Here is a 19,828-nt window from a genome sequence, read left to right on the forward strand (position 1 = left end):
TGACTTGGTGCCTTGTTGCTGCTCCTGTTGTTTGAAGCTAACATTGTGAAAAGGCAATGCTTAACTTGCAGCAGGCTTCTTTCTTTTAAAAACTCTATTCTATCTTCTGTTTAACATTATGATAAAGTAACATTGGTGCATCAAAATCGAGGATCTGAAACAACTACACACATCTCTGTAGATGTTCGAGAAGATCTGTCATCTCTTTGAATGTTGGTGTTTCAGGTGAGGCTGTGCAATTGATTAAAATATAATTTTAAACGATTTGGCATTTCGTCCAAGTGTTGATGAAAACAAAACATCATCAAAATGAAAAGTTGATCGGGGAGCATGGTGGCGCAGTGGTTAGCACTGCTGCTTCATGGCACCGAGGACCAAGGTTTGATCCCGGCCCCGGGTCACTGTCCGTGTGGAGTTTGCACATACTCCTCCTGTCTACGTGGGTTTCAACCCTACAACCCAAAAAGATATGCAGGGTAGGTGGATTGGCCACACTAAATTGTCCCTTAATTGGGCAAAAAAGAATTGGTCACTTTAAATTTATTTTTAAAAATGAAGAGTTGAGTGAGATCCAACTCCGTAGGCTCACACATTGATAAAAGGAGATACATAATTTCTTCCTTTGTCAATTTCTTTTTTTTCTTTATAAAAGCGATCTTTGGTTTTCTCTTTTGATTAAATTATGCACAGATAAGCAGGAAGAATATATATTTTGAATTACTTACAAACATTTTCCACACTTCACTGTTTAATTCTTTCAAATGTTGAATCACTGTCTTATGAACGTGCTGAAGAGGATATCCCATAGATACTGTACTGAAATGTTGGCTTTATTGATGAGCTGATTGAAAAGTAACCTTTTTGAAGTTGAGGCTACGTGGGGTCGCTTTGGCTTTGTGCAGTAGATGTGGTTGGGGCATATGTAGTGGAATTCTCTTTATCCCAATGAATCCTCCACTTAATTTGTATACAGCTATATACAGGGGTGGGGGAAGGGGGGGGGGGGGGCGGGGGGTGCTGGTTAGTTCAGTTGGCTGGATGACTGGTTAGTGATACTGGGTGATGCCAGCAACGTAGGTTCAATATCTGTACTGGCTGAGGTTATTCATGAAGGCCCTGCCTTTCTCAACCTTGCCCCTCACCTGAGGTATGGTGACCCTCAGATTAAATCATTACCAGTCAGTTCTCTCATAGGGGAGAGCAGTCTGTGATCCTCGAGGACTATAGCGACTTTCATACAGCCATAACTTGATGGGATACTGGAAGGCACAAAACCTAAAAATAAGCCCAAAGTCTCGTTTTCTTCAGGTATTCATGTAAAAGTCATTTCTAGTATAATCCTTGTTGATCTTTATTGCACTATCTCCAGCACTTTAATATTATCAAAACCAGAATTGTTTGTTTATTCAAATGTAGTGCATAATATTCTATTAACTTTTCAATTCTGTTCCCCTAGAAGTGAAACCCAGTGTTTGGTTTGCCTAGGGCAGCACGATGGCGCAGTGGTAGCACTGCTGTCTCAAAGCGCCGAGGTCCCAGGTTCGATCCCGGCTCTGGGTCACTGTCCGTGTGGAGTTTGCACATTCTCCCCGTGTTTGTGTGGGTCTCGCCCCCACAATCCAAAGATGCGCAAGGTAGGTGGATTGGCCACGCTAAATTGCCCCTTAATTGGAAAAAAAAATGATATTGGACACTCTAAATTTATATGAAGAAAAAAAAGTGTTTGGTTTGCCTTTTTTAATAACCTCGTTAATCTGTGTCATCACTTTTAGTGACTCTGTATCCTCAATCCCTGTGTTCCTCAACAATAATAACAACTTGCATTTGTATAGTAACTATAACATTTTTAAATAGCCCAAGTCATTTTACAGGAACATTCAAGAGCGAAACCTGACATGAATGTCACATAAGGAGATATTAAGTCAGGTGACAAAAGCTTAGTCAAAGAGGTAGATTTGAAGGTGTCTTAATGTAGGAAAGTGAGGTGGCGACCTTTATGGAAGGAATTCGCGAGTGTAGGGCCCAGCATCTGAAGTCATGGCCGTCAATGGTGGAGGGATGAAAATCAAGGATGATCAAAAGGTCAGAATGAGATGAGCGCCGATATGAGGGCTGTGAGGCAGGAGGAGATTAAAAAGATAGGGAGGGAGCAGCCATGGAGTGGCTTGAAAAGAAGGGTGAGTGCAAATTTTAAAACTGAGAGTTGCTTGACTCTGAGCCAGTGTAGATGAGTGAGCACAATGGATAATTGGTGAATAGGATCTAGTGAGAATCAGGACAAGGACCTTTTTTTACAGAGTATAGAACATGGGAGGTCGACTAGGGAGCATTAAAATATCAAGTCCAGAAGAAACAAAAGCACTGTTAAGGTTTTCAGCTGCAGATGAACTGCGACAGGGTGAAGTTGGAGGATTGAATGGAGGTGGAAATTGGTAGTCAAAGAACAAAGAAAAGTACAGTACAGGAAGAGGCCCTTTTTACCCTCCAAGCCTGCACCGACCATGCTGCCCGTCTAACCTAAAACGTTGTACACTTCCAGGGTCCATATCCCTCGCCTCCAATTCATGTATTTGTCAAGACTCCCCTTAAACGTCACTATCGTACCTATTTCCAACACCTCCTCCGGCAGCGAGTTCCAGGCACCCATTACCCTTGGTGTAAAAAAAATTCCTTGTCCCTCACACCTCAAACCTATGTCACCAAGTAATCGACTCTTCCACCCTGGGGAAAAGCTTCTGACTATCCACTCTATTCATGCCCCTCATAATCTTGTAGACTTCTGTCAGGTCGCCCCGCAACCTCCATCGTTCCAGTAAGAACAAACCGAATTTATCGAACCTCTCCTCGTAGCTAATGCCCTCCATACCGGGCAACTTCCTGGTAAACCTCTTCTGTACCTCCACATCCTTCTGGTGTGTGGTCTAACATTCTATACAGCTGCAGCAGACTTGCCAATTTTTATACTCAATGCCCGGCCGTGCCACTTTCAGTGACCTGTGTACCTGAACACCCATATCCCGCTGCCTGTCAATACTTGAGGGTTCTGCCATTTACTGTATATTTCTCACCTGTGTAGGACCTTTCAAAATGAATTACATCACATTTGTCTGGATTAAACTCCATCTGCTATCTCCACCCAAGTCTCCAACAGATCTACATCCTGCTGTTTCTTCTGACAGTCTTCATCGCTATCCGCAATTCCACCAACCTTTGTGTCGTCTGCAAACTTACTAATCAACCCGTTAGATTTTCCTCCAAATAATTTATTTCTACCACAAACTACAGAGGTCCTAGTGCTGATCCCTGAGAAACACCACTCGTCACAGCTCCATTCACAAAAGCACCCTTTCACTGCTACCCTCTTTTATGACCGAGCCAGTTCTGCATCCATCTTGCCAGCTCACACAGGCACACTGGATGTCACTTGGCAGAAAAGGAAGCCTAGGGCAGCGCGGTAGCACAGTGGGTTAGCACTGCGGCCTCGCGGCGCCGAGGTCCCAGGTTCGATCTCGGCTCTGCGTCACTGTCTGTGTGGAGTTTGCACATTCTCCCTGTGTTTGCGTGGGTTTCGTCCCCATAACCCAAAAGATGTACAAGCTGGGTGGATTGGCCACACTAAAATTGCCCCATGAAAAAAAAAAATGAATTGGTACTCTAAATTTTTTTTTAAAAAGAAAAGAAGCCTGATTGGAGAAACATGGAAGTCATGGGAAAATGGATGCAGGTTTGGCGGGTAACTCCACCTTCAAGGACTTTGCAGAGGACAGGAAGGTTAGAGATGGGCCAGGGGTTTGCAAGGATGGTGGGACCTAAAGTGCTTTTTGAGGAGAGGGGGGTGACAGCAGAAGGAGCTGACAGCACTTGAGAGAGTACTGCAGATAACATAGGAACCAATAGGGTAAGTTGGATGGTCAACATTTTAGTGGGAATAGGGTTAAATGGGCAAGGGATGAGATTGGAGAGTACATGAGGGAGATAGGAAACTAGAGAACAATATCATAGATTATCATAGAATTTACAGTGCAGAAGGAGTCCATTCGGCCCATCGAGTCTTCACCGTCTCTTGGAACGAGCACCCTACCCAAGGTCAACACCTCCACCCTATCCCCATAACCCAGTAACTCCACCCAACACTAAGGGCAATTTTGGACACTAAGGGCAATTTTATCATGGCCAATCCACCTAACCTTTGGACTGTGGGAGGAAACCGGAGCACCCGGAGGAAACCAACGCACACATGGGGAGGATGTGCAGACTCCGCACAGACAGTGACCCAAGCCGGAATCGAACCTGGGACCCTGGAGCTGTGAAGCAATTGTGCTATCCACAATGCTACTGTGCTGCCCACGATATAAGTCAGGACAGAGTGAGCTTTAAAGGAAGTTTCTCCTGGTGGGCAAGGCAAAGGGCGGGAAATTGCAGAGGCAGCTGATTTCATGGCCTCAGTCTTGGTGACAAAGAAATACATTGTTGGAGCTAAGAGAATATAGGGAGAGCAGTTTGAGAGTTTATCTTTGCATTCCAGAATGATTCTGAAATAATGAGTTGTAGACCAGAGCAACTCCAATAATGTTTTATGTGGAGGCAATGTCTGGGTGAGAGTAAGTAAGTATTGGTTTTAATTGGGATTAGGACATTAAAAATGCAGCAATTAGTAGCTGTAGAAATGTGGCGAATGGAGGAGCAAAGGATAGACATTTGGAATTTTGGGTGTGTAGTTGTGTAAGTGAATTGGGAGAGTGATTTCACGAGGGGCAGACACAGAAGGAGGGTTGGGAGGGGAAAGGACAAGAGTGGGTGGACAGCAGTGCAAGAAAAATATTAGAAATGGCCTTATCTGTGATTGGCACAACAGGAGTGGCAAGGCTATGTAAAGGCCAACTCGTGACCATTATCTGAAGGAAGAGGAGGAGATCAATGAACTCTGAGGAGAGGGGGCAATAACGAGTTGTGATGGAGGTTTAAATGACTGAGGATGACGTATCGCCCAGTGCAGAAGCTGAGGGAGGCAGTGCTAATATTTTTGGCTTGTTTGGAAAGGCGGAAGAGAATGATTATCTTATTAAAGATGGAAATCAATCTGGAATGGCTGCAAGGCATTTGAGAAGACACCCAAGAGAGGGGAAATGAAAAGCGAGTATGATAGTAGAGACAAAGAAAATTGAGGGGCCCCATGTTCTCAACAGCAGCTTCTGTTTAATCCTTTTTTGTGAAGATATTGTGGCCTCTCTATTACTCTTATGAAAATGTACCACTTCTCAAATGTCCAGTGAAATATATTTGCAATTTACACAGTATTCTGCAAGGTTGACAATGTCCTGGTTTATTTTGTCAGAACCTGTTCATAGAATCCATAAAGTGCAGGAGGTGGTCATTTGGCCCATTGTGTCTGCACCAACTCTCTAAAAGAGCCCCACACCCCTGCCCTATCCTGTAACCCCACCTAACTTGTACCTCTTTTGGTCTGTGGGAGGGAACTGGAATACCCGGAGGAAACCCACGCAGACACGGCGAGAACATGCAAACTCCACACAGTCACTCAAGACTGGAATTGAACCTGGGTGTTGTGAGGCAGCAGATGCGGACATTCTTTTGAAGGCATGACAACCAAAATTGTTTCACATGTCTCGCAGTGAAATGTGTGGAGTTAATGAAACGGCCCACTTCAGTTATAGACCAGAGCTTTAGCAGTCAGTCCTGTGACTTGATCAAATTGGTTAATAATAGCTTCACATTAACTCAAGTTGTCTGAATAATATCTAAACCCTTGTCCACAAAGTGTCAGGCATAGCTCAGTGAGTAGCACTGTTGCCTCTGAGTCACAAGGCTTGCACAGAAAAGAATCAGCTGATTAAACAATATCTAAGAATAGCAAAATCTAATTCTGAGCTTCAGCACCTATATAAATGTAGTTATATAAATGCAAGTCTCTTTAATGTTTCCAATTCTGCAACAATTTACAAGTGAAAACTGAAGCCAGGCAACATTGTGATGCAGTAGACATTGGCTGAACTGTTTTGGATCTAATTATTTTAAAACGGCACAGGCTTCCAACAAAGAAACACATTGAATAACAGCCTTGGGGATCTGTTAAATTACAAAGTACAGTGAAATATGTATTAGGAATATTGCACATTAATAAAAGGAAATGCCTTTTTGATGAGGTTGAATCAATTGCATTTCTAACCAAGCAATGATTGAGATGTATAAAATTGTGAGGGGCCTGGATTGAGTGACTGGAAAGGTCAGTCACTTGGGGACATTTAAAGTGATTGGTAGAAAGATTAGTATCTAGCTGAGGAAAATCTTTTTCACCCAGAGGTTTGTGGGGTTCTGGAACGTACTACCTGACAGCATAGTGGAGGCAGAAACCCTCAACTCATTCACACAGTGTCTGGATATTCACTTCCAGTACTGTGCCCTGCAGGGCCACGGACCATATGCTGGAAAGTGGGATCAGGCTGGGTGGCTCGATTTGCAGACAGGGCGCAGACACGATGGACAGAGTGTCTCTTTCTGTACTATAAACATTCTATGAGTGTGTAAGTAAATCCAAGAACCTTTCAGAGTTTTGTAATTCTTGCTCTCCCCCTTCTCTCAGCATCACCCCCCCACCACCACCACCACCGTTGCACCATCTGGTAGATCTGCTCTGCATGCTCTCCAGCACCCTCGCAAACTTCCTACTGTGGGCCCCCCCCTCCCCACCGTTGCACTATCTGGTAGATCTGCTCTGCATGCCCTCCAGCACCCTCGCAACCTTCCTAATGTGCGGTGACCAGATTTGGACACAATACTCCAGTTGTATCATAACCAGAACTTTATGACGGTTCTACATAACTTCCCTGCTTTTGTACTCGATGACTTATTTATGAAGCCCAAGATTGCATATGCTTTGGACGAAGAGTCAGACAAACTTGAAACATTAACTCTCATTTTCTTTCCCTACAGATGCTGCCAGGCTTGCTGAATTTTTCCAGCATCCTTTGTTCTTATCCCTTATCCCATAAGCTTTTTTCTCTCACACTGTCTTCCCACCTTCAGAGATCAGTACATACGCACCCCCAGGCCCTTCTGTTCTTGTACTCTTTAGAACTGTGCATCAGTATTCACCAAAGAAGGAATTGGTGAATGTTGAGTCTAGAGAAGGGTGTGTAGATAGCCTGGGTCGCATTGAGATCCAAAAAGACGAGGTGTTGGGCGTCTTGAAAAATATTAAGGTAGATAAGTCCCCAGGGCCTGATGGGATCTACCCCAGAATACTGAAGGAGACTAGAGAAGAAATTGCTGAGGCCTTGACAAAAATCTTTGGATCCTCACTGTCTTCATGTGATGTCCCGGAGGACTGGAGAATCGCCAATGTTGTTCCTTTGTTTAAGAAGGTAGCAAGGATAATCCCGGGAACTACAGGCCAGTCGGTGAGCCTTACGTCAGTGGTAGGGAAATTACTGGAGAGAATTCTTTGAGACAGGATCTACTCCCATTTGGAAGCAAATGGACGTATTAGTGAGAGATTTTGTGAAGGGGAGGGCGTGTCTCACTAACTTGATAAGAGTTTTTCAAAGAGGTCACAAAGATGATTGATGCAGGTAAGGCAGTGGATGTTGTCTATATGGACTTCAGTAAGGCCTTTGACAAGGTCCCTCATGGTAGACTGGTACAAAAGGTGAAGTCACACGGGATCAGGGGTGAGCTGGCAAGGTGGATACAGAACTGGCTAGGTCATAGAAGGCAGAGAGTAGCAATGGAAGGTTGCTTTTCTAATTGGAGGGCTGTGACTAGTGGTGTTCCGCAGGGATCAGTGCTGGGACCTTTGCTGTTCGTAGTATATATAAATGATTTGGAGGAAAATGTAACTGGTCTGATTAGTAAGTTTACAGACGACACAAAGGTTGGTGGAATTGCGGATAGCAATGAGGACTGTCCGAGGATACAGCAGGATTTAGATCATTTGGAGACTTGACGGAGAGATGGCGGATGGAGTTTAATCCAGACAAATGTGAGATAATGCATTTTGGAAGGTCTAATGCAGGTAGGGAATATACAGTGAATGGTAGAACCCTCAAGGGTATTGAAAGTCAGAGAGATAGAACATAGAACGATACAGCGCAGTACAGGCCCTTCGGCCCACGATGTTGCACCGAAACAAAAGCCATCTAACCTACACTATGCCATTATCATCCATATGCTTATCCAATAAACTTTTAAATGCCCTCAATGTTGGCGAGTTCACTACTGTTGCCGGTAGGGCATTCCACAGCCTCACCACTCTGCGTAAAGAACCTACCTCTGACCTCTGACCTCTGTCCTATATCTATTACCCCTCAGTTTAAAGCTATGTCCCCTCGTGCCAGCCATTTCCATCCGCGGGAGAAGGCTCTCACTGTCTACCCTATCTAACCCCCTGATCTAGATGTACAGGTCCACAGGTCACTGAAAGGGGCAACACAGGTGGAGAAGGTAGTCAAGAAGGCATACGGCATGCTTGCCTTCATTGCCCAGGGCATTGAGTATAAGAATTGGCAAGTCATGTTGCAGCTGTATAGAACCTTAGTTAGGCCACACTTGGAGTATAGTGTTCAATTCTGGTCGCCACACTACCAGAAGGATGTGGAGGCTTTAGAGAGGGTGCAGAAGAGATTTACCAGGATGTTGCCTGGTATGGAGGGCATTAGCTATGAGGAGCGGTTGAATAAACTCGGTTTGTTCTCACTGGAACGACGGAGGTTAAGGGCGACCTGATAGAGGTCTATAAAATTGAGGGGCATAGACAGAGTGGCTTTTCCCCAGAGTAGAGGGGTCAATTACTAGGGGGCATAGGTTTAAGGTGAGAGGGGCAAGGTTTAGAGTAGATGTACGAGGCAAGTTTTTTTTTATACAGAGGGTAGTGGGTGCCTGGAACTCGCTGCCGGAGGAGGTGGTGGAAGCAGGGACGATAATGACATTTAAGGGTCATCTTGACAAATACATGAATAGGATGGGAATAGAGGGATACGGACCCAGGAAATGTAGAAGATTGTAGTTTAGTCGGGAAGCATGGTCGGCAGGGGCTTGGAGGGCCGAAGGGCCTGTTCCTGTGCTGTACTTTTCTTTGTTCTTTGTTCTTTTGTTCTTTGAATCTGTATTGTCTCTCCGAACCCCTATCACCAAATACATCACTTCACATTTCTTTATCTAAAATTTTATCTACCACATGCCCACCCATTCTGCTAGTCTATCTATGTATCATCCTGACTGTTTGCCACAACTCCAAGTTGGTGTCATCAGCAAATTGGGCAATTTTATTCTAAATTCCTGTATTCAAAACATTTATATGCATCAAAAGAAACACTGGTCTCAGAGCCCACCCTTGGGTACCACCACAGGACTACCACCCATTCGAAAACATTTATCAATATTTCAACCAAGCTGACACCGACCCTCCTAATCCAGGATCCTCAATTACCCGGCTTTTTATGTTGCACTTTGTCAAGCTTTTCCTAAAGTCCATACAAACAACTATAGAAGTAGATATGCTAAAGGATGAAAATCTTGTTGGGAACTTCTGTTAAAAATGAGCATAATTTTACCTTTTAAAAATTGAGACTGAGACTGAAAGGAAACTGTAGTCAGTATAAAGGGTATGTTTCAAAAATCTGTTCAGAATGCTAGAACTCATTTCTAATGATTGCCCTTTATCAAAACTTAAAACTTTTCTGTATTTGAAATTGGGCCTTTGTGTATAGTTATCTATTTACTGTAACTGAGGTGGAGGCCTAACGTCAAAGCAGGACATGCTGGTAATACGCATGCATTTGTAGAGCGGAAAGGCAGGTTAATATTTAGATTCAACTGTACAGGCAATTTCTCTCCATAGATCCTGGTAGATCTGTGTATTTTGTGTGTTTCCAGAATGTTTTTTTGTGTGTGAAGGGAATAGATGGTGTAACATTTTCTGTGTTGACTTGGGGAGATCTATAAGCGTAAAGCCTATATCATCTCTTCAGGCAGTCTGACGGAGCAGCTGTCTATTTGCAGTGTTCTGTTTGTAAAATTGATGTTCTTTGCCTTTGGGAGGTTAGTATGCAGTTTTGTCTCTTCATCTCATCTTAAATTGACAAATGGGTAAAACGATTTGCAGTGAGATTTTGCAAGGGATTTGATACAGTCTTGCTATGCTGGAAGATGTCAAGATATCGTTTCCCCTTCCCCAGTCTTCCTTTTGCCATTCAAACACATTGTAGTTTTTCATCAATGTTTTTGATATGTGAATGTAGCCATTAACTGCTTAAGCAATCCTATCTGTTGGTGATTGCTGTTCATTAACCAATGTAATCTGTGTCGGTAGAATATATTTTTTAAAAGCTGTCTTTGTAATGACGCAGCATTCTTGTTTCAGCTTGCTGTATTTGTTGCCTCTTGTTAACCTTCTGCGTTTTGATTTCTGATTTGATATCATGGTGACAGGCTTCAGCATTTATGAATTCATTCTGCATGGGTGGACCAGGAGTTTAACATCTGTATACGTTATCTTTTTATACTGACCCTGAATTTCATCCTCCAGTTGTCAAAGTGTTAATATGATCTGCATGCTCTTTTACACAAGACAATGTTGGCATTTTATTTCTTTTGTTCCCCTGTAGCCGCGCCACGAATATTTTAATGTTCCCGTGTACTAATGCCTTGGCTCATCTTGCCTGGTGGTGATTCAGAGGAGGTGACGATGGCTGCTTTGCTGTTGCTGGAATGCTGTCCTGAGCTGTATGAAGCTGTTCAATTGAACATAATGCAAATAACTAAACGTAACAAGAACATCAATGCTTTGCTCTTTGTTGTGTTCTAGCAGTCTAGTGTGCATAGGTTTTGAAAGGCACCACACAAATACAAGTCTTTCTTTTATATGCAATTTATGTCTGTGCTCTGTTCATTGCAATCTTGTTCTTTGTAATCTTTGTTTCAATCATAAAGCTGCAACATTAGTTATGTTGGATTTTGGGCGTTTCATTTGGGTTCACTGCCATTTTAATATGCATTAAGCAGGTTTCCGATCCCGGTATTTGGCCTCCTCTGGAAATCCTCAAGTCATGGTTATGTAACTAGGTTTCCACTAACTTTTCAAGCAAGAAGTCCTTATTAATGGCTATTGATAATGCTGCATCTTTATGATGAGAAATTTGCAATAGTCTGCAGAATGTGGTAATCGATTAAAAACAAGTCTGGAATCAGCTTTAGTCTTGGGGGATATAGCAATGGGTAAGACGGGATTGGAACGGATTGCTGATCTGGAGCACAGAGCACAGAAAAGTCGCTAGTTGCTGCTTTGCTCTTGATATATGCAACCTTAGAAAATCAATTGCTTTCTTCTCCCCCCCCCCCCCCCCCTAACCCCATACCTTTCTGGGTTTTAGTCTGACTTTTTTAGTTGAAAAAAATTAACTCAATATAGGTTTTAATCCATTTTACCGTCGCACTTACAGTAAGCTGAAATATTGAGTTAAATTGCAAACTTGATTGACATTGTTTTATGACTGTAGTTTGTGCCTCTATTTGTAGAGTTATAAGTTGAAAGAAACTTGCCGGCATGCGATAAGTTCCTTTTGTGTTTGTAATGGTTATATCATTTGTACTCTATTGTGCCTTGCCCCCCCCCGCCCCGTGGAGATGCTTTTAAAGAGTTAATGCACGGCATGCTGAAATATTTCCTAAGGTTCAAAATGCCCGCAGGGGGGGGGTCGGGGGGGGCTACATTTCCCACCGAGCTATGGCCTCCTCGGAAGAAGCACAGCAGTTTTGTTGTGTCATACTGGGATCACTTATTTAACTCCAGTGCATCATTACCAAAGAGATATTCAGTTTGTCTGGAATTTTTCCCTCTGCTGTCCAACATATGCAAGGTAGCTTTATACCTTCTGTGCCAATGCTAAGTGTTTCTGTTCAGTGCTTTACACATTTGTGACACCAAACTATGTTTGTTATCATTGCAGTATTAGATTTTTGAAGCAACTTCTTCCCCCGCAATGTAGTTTAGCAGTTGGTGATAATTAGGTTCTTTCAAACTCTTGATTCTATGGTGTATGTGTATTAGGTGTCCATCTACATAGTTGTGTTCTGTTAGAGAAAGCAGGGATTATCCATGTGTCCCACTTCACCCAGGTGAAGGTATGCTGGCCTCAGGCTGAGAGGTGCTGCTGGAATGGTATTCCACACCATTAGGAGCCAAGGTTACATAAGTTTGGGCGACACGGTAGCACAATGATTAGCACTGTTGCTTCACAGCGCCAGGGTCCCAGGTTTGATTCCAGGCGTGGGTAACTGTCTGTGCGGAGTTTGCATGTTCTCCCTGTTCTGCGTGGGTTTCTTCCGGGTGCTCCAGTTTCTTCCACAGTCCAAAGATGTGCGGGTTAGATGGATTGGTCACACTAAATTGTCCTTAATGTCCAAAATGGTTAAGTGGGGTTATGGGGGTAGGGTGGAGGTTTGGGCTTAAGTAGGGTGCTCTTTCCAAGGGCCGGTGCAGACTTGATGGGTCGAATGGTGGCCTCCTGCACTGTAAATTCGATGATATGATTCTATGAAGTTTTGATAATGTAACCTGATGCTGTGACCTTGCCTTTTATAATAGCAATTCGACATTTATTGGACCAGGCTGCATATTTTGTTTGAGTGGAAGGATTGGTATATTTTACTGTCCCTCAGTCTCTTGTGTACTTTTCCAATTTGTTTTATTGATGTTTTTCTTTCTTCCTGATGGATTTTTATATATATTTTCCCTTCATGCTCTCCACTTCAGCTTTCTGGTCAGCAGAGAAAGTGAATACTTCTGGATGCACAATGAAAATGGCAAAGAATGCAATCAGTGAGTGACTGTAGGGGGATTTGTTCACAAAGTGGTGTGAATAAATCACCAGCAGTGCAGGTAGCTGAGCAAGCACAAAGTACTGGCATCTGAGACATGTATGCATATTGTGGCAAAGGAGCCAGTGATAGAGTAGTGTGGAACTGGTGAAAATATGTCAGTGCAGTAGTGACAATCTCATGGCATACTCCATCTTCCCCTGTCTCTTCTGATTAAAACTGTACCGTGTTGATCATTTCTACTTGTTAAAGGACTCTGTTGAAGAAATGAGTTTGAAGATGAGAGCTATTTTTCTTCCTCCAGTAAACGCTTGTGTGTTTCTTTGTGTAAAATGTTGTTAAAAATGGACCTGGCCAGGGAAAAAGTATGAACTCCAAATTTCCCCAAAGTGGGGTTCACTATCTGAGCAATAGGTTACATTACAATGGCCTAATGCATATGCCTGCTTCAGTTTTATATCTATATATTAACTAATATTTTTGGTACTCAACAATATTTCTTGCAGCATTGATTTTTATATCAACCAAGTTTGATTTGCTTTTTCCCCTTTTGGAAGTTTTGAAGTAAGGCCATCTAACTCGTGCTATGTAAACTTGACACTTGCCTTTAGAAGCTGCAATGTCATATAACAAGTCAAACTTACTTTGAAGTTGCTACCCAGCGATAGAAATCATCTGGATAGCTACTTAGACCAAATGAATGAATTAGTTCTGTTGCCAAAGCAAGAGACGTTACCTTTCTATTGGTGCCTATGGCGGTTTGTCCCCCTCCCTCACCCAGACTCGCAAGACCGAGTAGTTTGCTCTGTCCTTCGTAGTAAACAATTGGTCTACAATACTCCTTTCCTTTTGCAACAGCAAATACCTGCCAGCCTGCCTTTCACAGGCTGTCTTTTCAGGCAAGTTATTATTTCAACCCCCATAATCTGAGAGGTTAAAACTGCTCAGCTTTTAACCCCATGTACCCCTGCAATTATGCTTTGATTTATCTTTTTCTTAAGATACAGATGATTACAGGTGAGCACATCAGGGAGTTCCACTGAATCTAAATCAGTTTACCATGAGCCTGAAGCCTGGATTTCTGGAACCGCCTTTTTGAAACCACCAATGTGAAGGTGAATCTTGAAGTGGTCATGGAAACTGTAGACTGCCACTTCAATTTTCACTAAGACGTTAGAAACCATACCAAATAATGATTTGATGTAGTTGCAAACAAGTCTGTTAATCATCACAGACTATCTGAAGGCTCTTCTGTAGTTAAATACTGTGATTATTCCCAGTATATATTTGTTTTAGCCCATCTTTGTAGCACTATGAATTATGTTTAACAGTATGTTTCTGCATTATCGGTCTTGGATTGATGCAGTTTTATTTGGGACCCAAGTAGAGCTCTTTGTTTTGTTGTTGGGGGGGGGGGGGGAAGAAATAAGAGGAAGAGTTACCTTAGGCAAGGTAATATTAGGGTCACGTACAAAGATATCAGGGATCAATTCTTGCTTTCAAAGTTCAATGTTTTTTAGAAGTGTATATTTTACACTAGCTGATGTTTGCTTCCAAGTTCTGCTATGATTGTTTTTGGCTTTTGTTGCTGTGCATTGAACTTACTGAAATTGTTGATGTTTTTTTTTAGTAATTGTAAGTAACAGCTTATGTTCTATAAAGTGCACGCTTCTCTGGCATGTTATAAATAAAAACGTCCCTGCATGCATCAAATGCTGTTTTCTGTGGCTATGTTTTATATGCATCTAAGCTTCTAATTGCTAATCTGTTGTGTATTTAATGTTTTTAACTGATTAGAAATGGTGACATTGCTGTATGAGCATGGTTATGATGAACAACATCATCTTTCTTGAAAGGTTTTTGAATAAAAAACATAACCTTGTTTTAACAACTCACTTACCAATTTCCATAGTTTCTGCTTCCATCCTGCAAGTTCACAGCCATCCAAGGTTACACTTTCATGTCTGAGATTATTGAGCTTTACTGCTCCAATTAAACTAATCACCAGTGATTAAACTAGATGTTTTTCTGGGAGGGAATTATACTGGTCTTTTAACCAATTATTTTCAGTAACAATGTTTGTGAAGAAACATTTGCTTGGTGTTTGCAAACAATTTCATCTCTTGGTTTTAATTGCTGGCACCTATCTTTTTAATAAGAACTGTTTTCAATTATAATCATAGAATCCCTACAGTGCAGGAGGCCATTCAGCCCATCGAGTCTGCACTGGCCCTTGAAGAGCATCCGACCTCTGCCCCCACCCTATCCCCTTAAACCCAGTAACCCCACCTAATATTTTGGACACTAATGGGCAATTTACCTGCATATCTTTGAACTGAGAGGATACCGGAGCATTCAGAGGAAACTCATGGAGAAAGTGCCAACTCTACACAGTCACCCAAGGCTCGAATTGATCCCAGGTCCCTGAGGCATCAATGCTAACCACTGTGCCACCGTGCTGCCCTAATCCTACTTCTAAATGCTGTTTTTGGAATATGAAATGCATGCCAGAGTGGTGTCTCCTCTTTAAATTGTCTGAATATATTCTCAGTGAAGATGAGACCTTGAGGATGCTGCCTCATGCTTTTACCTAAACTAACCTGGGAGGTTACAGTAAACACAGGGATGATGCCTTCCAAAGCGGTATTTATTTAATAAGCTTGAGTTTTCTGTTTATTAAAAATGATCAAATTGTCAAATAGGCCTATCAGCCCACTTAAAATTATCCTAAAGCTTTTTCATGGCCACAATTCGTTATTAAATGGATTACTGTATTTGGGTCTGCATTTCTTGAAGTTCAGATGGGTATCTTCATACACAGCTGCATGCAGGAAGTTAGGTTAGTCCTCTTGACCAGTATGTCCAATCTTTTACTAATTTAATGGGATGGGGTATCGATGGCTGGGCCTGCATTTATCGCCCATCCCTAATTGCCCCTGAGGTGGTGGTGGTGAGCTGCCGCCTTGAACCGCTGCAGTCCATGTGGTGTAGGTGCACCCAGTGCTGTTAGGGAGGGTTCCTGGATTTCGACCCAATAACAGTGAAGGAACAGCGATATATTTCCAAGTCAGGATGGTGAGACACGTGTAGGGGAACTAGCAGACGTGGTGTTTCTATGCAGCTGCTGTTTCTCTTTTAAGTGGTCATGGTTGTCTGCATGGAAGGTTCTGTTGAAGGGAATAAGGTTAGTTTGTGACAGGTGTTCCATGTGTTTGTTTATTTCAACCTATTTAAGAATAAGACAATGTTTGTAAATCTGATTAAAGTAGGTTAGAAATTGTAGGGTCAAATGCAGAAATGGCAAGCTCACATTATGAGCACAGGTTCAAAGCACAGCACATCTGGGAAAAGACGGTGGCTCACAGTGCCAGGGTCCCGGGATCGATTCCGGTCTTGGGTGACTGGAGTTTTCACTTTCTCTCCATGTCTCCATGGGTTTCCTCCCACAGTCCAAAGATGTGCGGGTTAGGTGGATTGGCCATGATAAGGCAGGGAAAAGGGCCTAGGTAGGGTGCTCTTTTTGACAGTCGGTGCTGAATCGATGGACCATTCGGCAGGGATGCTATGGAATTTGATGCTAATTCGAAAAGACACAAATCCCCAAATTGAGTAGAAATTGGTAAATTACAGCTTTGAGACTGATAGCGAAATTGTATGTAAGTTATGTGATCCAAATACATTATGCTGATTCTTGCTGGGCTGAGTCTGTGAGCACACAAATAAATCCAATCTCCTGCACAGAATGGGTCCACTCGCACATAACCATGTTAAGAGACCAATACTATGATCTAATTGGCTGGCTTTAAACATTTCTTGATCCTTACCATAGTACTGATTAATGATACTTGGAATTTGGTTTAAAATTAATATCTCACAGCTTGCTCTGGCAGTTTCAAATTGAGTTAGAGATACATAGAAGATAGGAGCAGGAGGAGGCCTTTTGGCCCTTCGAGCCTGCTCCGCCATTTATCACGATCATGGCTAATCATCCAACTCAATAGCCTAATCCTGCCTTCTCCCCATAGCCTTTGATCCCATTCTCCTCAAGTGCTATATCAGCTGCCTCTTGAATATATTCAATGTTTTAGTCTCAATATGTAACTACTTCCTGTGGTAATGAATTCCACAAGCTCACCACTCTTTGGGTGAAGAAATGTCCCCTCATCTCTGTCCGAAATGGTTTACCCTGAATTGTGCAACAGTTAAGCACCTGGAATCTGATAAAAACCAGCTCTCTCCTATTCCAATTTGGATTGTGTTCAAATTATAGTTGGAGGAATATTAGCTGAGCTTGTATCTCCAAATTACTTATCAAAAAACTGTCCAAAACTAATAAAGGGAAACATTTATAAATAGCTCATTTAACCTACTTATTAAAACAGATCTTTGTTCATGGGGGTATTTTCTTCAACTTTTGCTGCAGAATTTAAACTTGCTAAAAACTTTGGGCAATTCACTTGTCAAGGAGATTATTATATATCCAATATAGTCATTGTTGTGGATTTGTTCATGCTTTAAAGATTTCTGGTGCTTTTCACTGGTTGCTTATTTAGAACGGTGCCCAGCTTTGGATGTACTTTGAACTATTCGGCACTTCAGATTTTATTTTCAGCTCCTTCACTCCCATCTTTAAATCTAACTTCCAAATGTTTATAGTCATGGTCCACCTATGTCTACAGAGAAGAAGCAGCCAACATAAAGGTGCAGGAAGTAGCCTTGAAATAAAACGTTCTCTTTTCAGCTGCGCACACCATTCAGTTTAGAGTCTGGCAAACCTTTCTGCTTAGAGGCATGTGAGGGCAGCCCATGGTAACTCTGTCCTCTGCATCAGTACTAAGCAGCTGCTTGACACCTTGTCACAGGCAACCTAGCTGAGATTTTGCATGCTATGGATTATCAGCAATTAAGAGCTCATGTCCTTTCCAGTTGTGACACACTGCTATGTTAACATATTGGCTCACACTCTCAATCAGTGTAGGTAACTGGATAACAGTGCTTTCCATCTTCAACATGCTGAAACTTTTTCTGTACGTGCAGATATACTGTTGCAGTTTCTGGGTAGCGTAGCTTTAAGGATGTTTTTAGCAATCCTAAAATGGAAGACATTGATTATTCAATCGTGTTAATCCTATTCACTGACCTCATTATTTGGCACAAAAAGTGCACCATATCTCCTTGGGGTTACTTATGAGGATTACTCTCCATTGCAATTATCATTTTCTTTGAAATTATTAAATTTTTTATCAGAAAGGTTCAAAGAAAAGTGTCTTGAATTGTGACGTCTTGTGAAATGCAGAATTGTTTGTGTTGCCACCAACCTTTGTTCTCTTCTCCCTCCCCTCAAATTGTGGGCATGAAGTAAATGAATTGAGCTGAGATATTAATCAGTGTAGATAACTGGATAACGATGATTTCCATCTTCAGCATGCTTATACTTTTTCTTTCTTGTCCTTTTGCCACACCCCTAATTAGGACGCCAAAGTAAGTTTTAATAATGTGTCGCCAGTGAATTCCAAACTTGTTACCCCTTCTGAATAATACCCACTTATTCTGTTTGTGAAGTATTACTGCTTTTGAAAACCTTTGGCCTCGTCTCTTACCTTATTTATCAACACTCGTGGCATTGTTAGTCAAGGACAGTATTACGGTGGCAGAAAGGACGTTTGATGAGGACTCGTCTACTGAGGTAGTATGGGCTGAGGTTAGAAACAGGAAAAGAGAGGTCACCCGGTTAGGGGTTTTCTATAGGCTTCCGAAAAGTTCCAGAGATGTAGAGGAAAGGATTGCAAAGATGATTCTGGATAGGAGCGAAAGCAACAGGGTAGTTGTTATGGGGGACTTTAACTTTCCAAATATTGACTGGAAACACTATAGTTTTGAGTACTTTAGATGGGTCCGTTTTTGTCCAATGTGTGCAGGAGGGTTTCCTGTCACAGTATGTAGATAGGCCAACGAGGCGAGGCCATATTGGATTTGGTACTGGGTAATAAACCAGGACAGGTGTTAGATTTGGAGGTAGGTGAGCACTTTGGTGATAAGTGACCACAATTCGATTAAGTTTACTTTAGTGATGGAAAGGGATAGGTTTTTCCCGCAGGGCAAGAGTTATACCTGGGGGAAAGGCAATTATGATGCAATGAGGCATGACTTAGGATGCATCGGATGAGAAGAAAACTGCAGGGGATGGGCACAATGGAAATGTGGAGCTTGTTCAAGGAACAGCTACTGCGTGTCCTTGATAAGTATGTACCTGTCAGGCAGGGAGGAAGTGGTCGAGCAAGGGAACCGTGGTTTACTAAAGCAGTCGAAACACTTGTCTAGAGGAAGAAGGCTTATGTAAAGATGAGACATGAAGGTTCAGTTAGGGCGCTCGAGAGTTACAAGCTAGCTAGGAAGGACCTAAAGAGAGAGCTAAGAAGAGCCAAGAGGGAACATGAGAAGTCTTTGGCAGGTAGGATCAAGGCTAACCCTAAAGCTTTCTATAGATATGTCAGGAATATACGAATGACTAGGGTAAGAGTAGGGCCAGTCAAGGACAGTAGTGGGAAGCTGTGCTTGGAGTCCGAGGAGATAGGTGCTAAATGAATATTTTTCATCAGTATTCACACAGGAAAAAGACAATGTTGTCAAGGAGAATACTGAGATTCAGGCTACTAGACTAGAAGGGCTTGAGGTTCATAAGGAGGAGGTGTTAGCAATTCTGGAAAGTGTGAAAATAGATAAGTCCCCTGGGCCGGATGGGATTTATTCTAGGATCCTCTGGGAAGGAGATTGCTGAGCCTTTGATCTTTAAGTCATCTTTGTCTACAGGAATAGTGCCAGAAGATGGAGGATAGCAAATGTTGTCCCCTTGTTCAAGAAGGAGTAGGGACAACCCTGGTAACTATAGACCAATGAGCCTTACTTCTGTTGTGGGCAAAATATTGGAAAGGTTTATAAGAGATAGGATGTATAATCATCTGGAAAGGAATAATTTGATTAGAGATGGTCAACA

The 19,828-nt window shown here is 42.4% G+C and overlaps 1 protein-coding gene across 9 annotated transcripts in view; it reads left to right on the top strand.

Moving 5' to 3' along the window:
* LOC140428217 (AP-1 complex subunit sigma-2) overlaps nt 1–19,828 on the top strand; it is a 110,370-nt gene that overhangs the window by 60,558 nt on the left and 29,984 nt on the right. For 2 of the 9 annotated variants that reach the window (XM_072514428.1, XM_072514430.1), the window contains one exon: nt 10,623–10,962. The exons of 4 other annotated variants lie outside the window; for them this stretch is intronic. Coding sequence is in view for 2 of the 5 variants with exons in the window: in XM_072514430.1 (XP_072370531.1) it covers nt 10,623–10,658 (36 nt within the window). In the remaining 3 variants the exon portion in view is untranslated. Of the gene's footprint in view, nt 1–127; nt 226–10,622; nt 10,963–12,769; nt 14,730–19,828 lie in introns of those variants that run through there. 3 more of the 9 variants (XM_072514429.1, XM_072514427.1, XM_072514431.1) reach the window with 3 other exon arrangements.

The sequence above is a fragment of the Scyliorhinus torazame genome, chromosome 8 (assembly GCF_047496885.1).
Source record: "Scyliorhinus torazame isolate Kashiwa2021f chromosome 8, sScyTor2.1, whole genome shotgun sequence".
Taxonomy (NCBI): Eukaryota; Metazoa; Chordata; class Chondrichthyes; order Carcharhiniformes; family Scyliorhinidae; genus Scyliorhinus; species Scyliorhinus torazame.